This window comes from Ips typographus, linkage group LG16 (assembly GCF_016097725.1).
Source record: "Ips typographus isolate SLU linkage group LG16, UJ_Ityp_2.0, whole genome shotgun sequence".
NCBI classification, from domain to species: Eukaryota; Metazoa; Arthropoda; class Insecta; order Coleoptera; family Curculionidae; genus Ips; species Ips typographus.
In genome coordinates, this window is record NC_138437.1 from 5,945,429 (window position 1) to 5,951,305 (window position 5,877).

General features: G+C 34.7%; 1 protein-coding gene across 1 annotated transcript; it reads left to right on the forward strand.

Annotated features, from left to right (window-relative positions):
* The first annotated feature begins 495 nt into the window (after nt 1–495).
* On the forward strand, nt 496–5,823 carry LOC145739200 (uncharacterized). The gene is made up of 19 exons (XM_081994623.1): nt 496–642; nt 1,032–1,215; nt 1,267–1,429; nt 1,483–1,555; nt 1,683–1,917; nt 1,977–2,130; nt 2,183–2,292; nt 2,476–2,640; nt 2,694–2,828; nt 2,883–3,035; nt 3,093–3,308; nt 3,491–3,595; nt 3,675–4,256; nt 4,319–4,450; nt 4,506–4,657; nt 4,714–4,934; nt 4,985–5,124; nt 5,185–5,308; nt 5,372–5,823. Exons 2-19 carry the CDS (start codon nt 1,167–1,169, stop codon nt 5,772–5,774), a joined length of 3,312 nt encoding a protein of 1,103 aa, XP_081850749.1. The 5' UTR covers nt 496–642; nt 1,032–1,166; the 3' UTR covers nt 5,775–5,823.
* The last annotated feature ends 54 nt before the right edge of the window (nt 5,824–5,877 follow it).

The following is a 5,877-nucleotide window of genomic DNA, read 5'->3' on the forward strand; positions in this document are numbered from 1 at the left end:
CTATCGTCAACTTTATCTCAGAATTCTAGCATTTCAAGTTTAAAATAATTTCAACTGCACTTGTAGCAAAACGCTAAATTTATAAGGACTTAATGATGGTTTATTTTAATGTTTGCTTTAACCAAACATGTTAAAGAAGACAAACGTATCTTGATTTTTTACTGCTGTGAACAACTTTGACTTTGATGATCTTTAGCTGTAGCTTTAACATAATACAGCTATTAGTTAAAACTACACTAGCTTGGTTTTGGTTTGTAGGTTTATCAGAAGATTAACACTCTCCCCGTCCCTGTATATTTAATAAGTTGTCGGGACACATTTTTAAACTTTTTAAAACGGAATATTGTTGAAATATATTTTTAAATTTCAAACTGCCTTTCTAAATAAATACACACCGGTGGTACCGAACGTCACTGGAATAGTTTTTTACCTAATTTATGATGTTTCGGCTACAAAACCAGCAAAATAGGTCGTATTCGTAGCCTTTGGAAATAACCAAAGCTTTTCAAGGTACTTCGCGTCTAATGAATTATTTAAAAAGTATAATGCAGGATTTAAATATCACAATAAGGCGCAATTCATTGTTTTTGAATCAGTCCAAAATAGCGTAGTGTGTTATCAAGTTCTGTAAAATTAAGTGTGGTAAGTCTAGTTGAACTTCAAATTAAGCCACTGATTTTTTTCGATAATTTTGCAAGGATATATTTAAAAATAATCAAAAAAGCTTTTTGTACCTACAATAAATTTTATTTTGACCTTAGGTCAAGTACGTTCTAAATTTGGTTTTGCATTCATTAAAATATATTTTATTTTAGCACATGTTTTCAATATCCATAATAAATAAATATTCGTTATATTACTGCTCTGGGTGTTAATTAGCGTTCGAAAAACTGCATATTACATTGAGTTCAAAGCTCATTTCCTGATATTATGCACAATTTACCTTAAATGTTGTTTTTAGAGAATATGTCCTTTAAATTAGGCCCATTTTGCGTTTCCTGTTATTTCACCCATTCGTTATGTTATCTTAGGACAGCCACCTTACAGTCGAATTTAATTTCAACACAACCCTGAAAGATTACATATGGGCTAAGGGAACAAACATTTGATAAGAAAATTAGTCGATACAGACAAAGCTCGTACCAAGTGTTGTGATAACTCCAGTCATGGTTAATTTGTTAATAATTTTTACAACGTGGCTTGCAGTTGCAGAAGGTATTTTTAATAAACTTGTAAAACTGAGTTATTCTAGTCCGATTATTTTAGGGTTTGATATAAAAACCAGACAGTTGTGTTGCAGTTTAGGTAAGAAATATGCGACAGATAACAAAGACTGCAAACGTTATGAAACCCCCATACCCAATGTTAATATAGACAGTGAAGAAGTGTGTCTTAATACTATTGAGTTTTGTTGCAAAAAGCAATTACTGTACGTTTTCAGTGTAAATTAACATTGTTCCGATCTAATTGAGTATTTTGCAGATCGATACAATGTGATTTGGGTAAAAGTGATGCAAAAGTTGGGGAATGTATAGAGGAAGATGGAGAGAGACGAGTGAGTATTTTTGAGTGATAGCAAAAAGCGTCCATAAAAATTTGTAGGATTGCAATTTTGCCCAAGTTAACCGTTTATTTATATCTGAATGTTTTTTTCAGTTTTGCACTAAAATTACAATTTTTAGGATTGTTGTGAAGCATGTCTATTTGGTGTGGAAGCCAAAAAATCGGACGGATTATGCATAAATTCTATAGGTCTAAGTTCTCCGTATTCAGACATTTTCCAAACATGTTGCGAGGAAATCGTTGTTCCTGAAAAACCCAGCACCACTACAACATTAAAGCCAACTTTCCCACCCTTGACTAACCTATCTACGTCATTAAGCGCCGATTACAAAACTAACGATGACTTTTATCCAGGTTTAAAAACTAAAACCTAATAAGTCATTGCGACAATAACGCTTCTATTAAATTTCTAGGACTTTCAGAAGAAAATGTTTGTGAAACTGGCGAATATTGCGCTCAGTTATGTGAACCAACAGGAAAAACTTATAAATGCAAATGTTTTGCTGGATATGAGTTAATGAAGGATGGAGTGTCATGTCGACCGAGTAAACGGGCGAATGGTAGCAGGTGAGTTGAATGTGATATTTAGTACAAAATTACTAGTGCGAAATAATTGCAGATGTGAGAAACATAATCCATGCGATCATGACTGTTTTGATACTGGTACATCAGTAGAGTGTTCTTGCAGAACAGGGTATGAATTAGCACCAGACAAAAAATCATGCAAAGGTGACGTATTATTCAAAGTCTATTAATTTCACTATTTTCAATGGGACTTATTTAGTAACAAAATATAGGTTTCAAAGTATTCAGGTCACATAAGTTAAAGTTATCATGCACTATAATGGATATCAAGATGTGCATAATCGTTCCATAACATCCTTTCTCTTCCCTAATAAATTCTTTCTTCAGATATTGACGAATGTAGTTTGGGAACCCATGCATGTACAGCTGATGAGGTCTGTGAGAACGAAGAAGGATCGTATTTCTGTTTCGAGACTAATATATATGAAGATGAAACAGTTAACAAATGTCCTCCCGGTCATAATTTTAACGCAGAGAAATCTGTTTGTGATGGTATGAGCAACAACACCTTATTCTATTAAAATACATTAGCTGATGGTATTTAGATACGAACGAATGCGAAATTCCTTTGATTTGTCCTTCCCCAATGGTGTGTAAAAATACAGTGGGGTCCTACTTTTGCGAAGGACCTAATTGTCCTCCAGGTTATCAATACAAAAGTTCCATTGAGGTTTGCGCAGGTAATTTGCAATTTTCCTCAAATGAAAAAGAAGCCATTTGAATTTTTGTTCCAGATATTGACGAATGTTTAACCCCAGACAATAACTGTAATAAAGACTCCCAAGTGTGCGTTAACACCAACGGCAATTATACTTGTGTGGATAAAGCTTCTAAAACCAATTGTCCTCCTGGGTTCAAACTTGATAATGAAACTTTGCATTGTATAGGTAATTTTTTTAATGAATGTAATAATGTTTGAGATATTAAACTTCGATCTAACTTAGATATTGATGAATGCCAAGACCCTATAGCAGTATGTTCCAAAGATGAACAATGTATAAATGAACAAGGAGCTTATAAGTGCATCAAATCAGAATTAGGGCCTATACATAAAGATAACAGAGTTACACCTTCTGTACCAGTGACCAAACCAGCATTTGGGAGACGACAAACTTGTCCCAAAGGGCTGCAATTCAACCCCATTCAAAATACATGTGACGGTATAATTTTTTTTTTCACAAAACATTTAAAGCTGTTTGTATTGATTTTTTAAACTTAAGCACAAAACTCCTTGAAAGGATCAATACTAAAGTGATTAAACTTTTACGAACCATGCGAGGTATTTAAATACTCCTGATTGTTCTCGCTTAGAATAGGAGACAATATAAATTTCTAATTTCAGATATTAATGAATGCCAACTTCGAATGGATAATTGTTCCCCGATGCATCGATGTGACAACACTGTAGGGTCCTTTTATTGTACTAGGGTAGTTTCATGTGGAACCGGTACGTACGTAGTAACGTCAAATTAAATTTTTGCAAAGTATTTTATGATGTAAGACCCACCCAACATTTTCTGTTAAAGGATACACCCTGAATTCAGCTAAAGACCTTTGTGAAGACGATGACGAATGTGCTATGGGAACCCATAACTGTCACGACCTAGGTTCTAATTACGTATGCAAGAACCAAATGGGAACCTACAAATGTGAGGCCATCGTACATCCATATTACAATGTACCCAACTCTACAGTGCGTTCCACCACTACAACCACGACTAAAACCACTACTACAACCACCACCAAACCAACTACTCCAACTACTCTAACCCCCACAACTGAAATTGCGACCACAACTCCAACAACTACAGTAAAATCAACTCCACTCGTCACAAAACCAGTTACACCCCATAGTATTTGGAATAGTCCATGGAACAGAGTACCTGCATATAGTAGCACATCCAGATATTTTCCAATTCCAATTTATCCTACAACCATCAGATATTTTCCGCCAACCATTAAACCCATTCCACACACAACACCTTATTATACACAATATTCCAGTTACTATAATTCATTAAAAACTACAACGAGGTTGCCATTTATAAGTGGCATTCTACGAAAGTGTCTTCCTGGATATGTGATGGATGCTAATGGTGATTGCACAGGTAATTATTACCAATATACTATACTACTTGTGACTTGTATAAAGTGGTTATTTCATATTTAGATATTGATGAATGTGAGACAAATCCTTGTCCTCTAAAAACTAAGTGTGTAAACTTTAATGGGGGCTTTCAATGTAGTGCTCCTGCCCGTTGTAAAATTGGTTACGAAATGAATGAAGCAGGTAGCTGTGTTGGTAAGTAACAATGTTTATTATAATGAGAAGTTAGGTAAAATGGAGGAAATATTAGATGTAGATGAATGTGCCCGGGGAGAACATCACTGTAGTCCCACACAGATTTGTAAAAATGGACAAGGTTACTACAGTTGTCAGTGTCCGGCAGGACACCATTTCAACAGAATAACTAAAGTGTGTGAAGATTTAGATGAGTGCATTTACAAGGTAAGTTATATGATATGTTATTTTACTCTAGCTCTAACTTTCGATTATTTTTTCAGCCTTGTGGAAGATTTGCAGACTGCACAAACACTATCGGTTCCTACCAATGTTCGTGTCCATCAGGATATAAAAAGAACCACACGAACAATGGAATCTGCGATGACATTAATGAGTGTGAAGAAACACCAGGACTTTGTCAGCAGAGTCAGCTTTGCGTCAATATGATGGGTTCTTACCGATGTTCTTGCAAACAAGGTTATCTGATAAGTTCTGACAATAGGTATGCAAATTTCGAATTTAAATTTTCAATAATTAATACATTTATTTTAGGACTTGTACTGATATAAATGAGTGCGAGAAATTCCATGATCGGAAACTTTGTATTTGGAGTTGTGTCAATACTCCTGGAAGTTATAAATGCGAGTGTCCTCCAGGATATAATTTAGGAAGTAACAGAAATGGGTGTTTAGGTAAGAACTTGAAGTTTTCTGGTAACGGTATCAGAAAATTATGTTTATTCCTTGGTTTAGATGTCAACGAATGTGATCATAACGTATGCCCTCCAGGCAACGCTTGTGTTAACATAGGGGGTGGATATAAATGCTACCCAATTTTCTGCCAGGAGGGTTATGTAAAGGACCCAAATCATAAAGCGTAAGTAACTCCAGTAAGTTAAATAAATATTACGTAATATTTTTTTTAATTCGACATTAACAGCCGCTGCAAAAGAGCCGCATGCAATCCTAGGGATTTCAGTTGCTTCCTAAAACCCGAACAATATTCTTACCAGTTTATGACATTAGCCTCAAAATACCCACTTTCCTACAGTGGACTTAAACTGTACAAAATTAAAGGACCAGACTGGGCTACTGCAAGGGCAGAATTCTACCTAAAACTGAGAAAAGTTACGTGCCCTACTGGAGTTGATTGTGTTAATGAGAGTTTTATTAGGAAATTTTACTATCCAAATAACCAACTGGAGTTGACTCTCATCAAAAGCATTGTGGGACCTCAAGAAGTTGAACTTGAAATTGAAATGAAACTATTTCAAGGGGAGAGTCAATTTATAAGTAGTGTAGTTGTATATATTATTATTGCCATTTCGGAATATACGTTCTAAGCTTAATTATTGTAATAGTTTTTTAAATTAAAATTTGATCTTGATTTGATTCTGATTTGTGTATTGTCTATAGAAGGGAAGAAAATATTGATATAGTTTTACA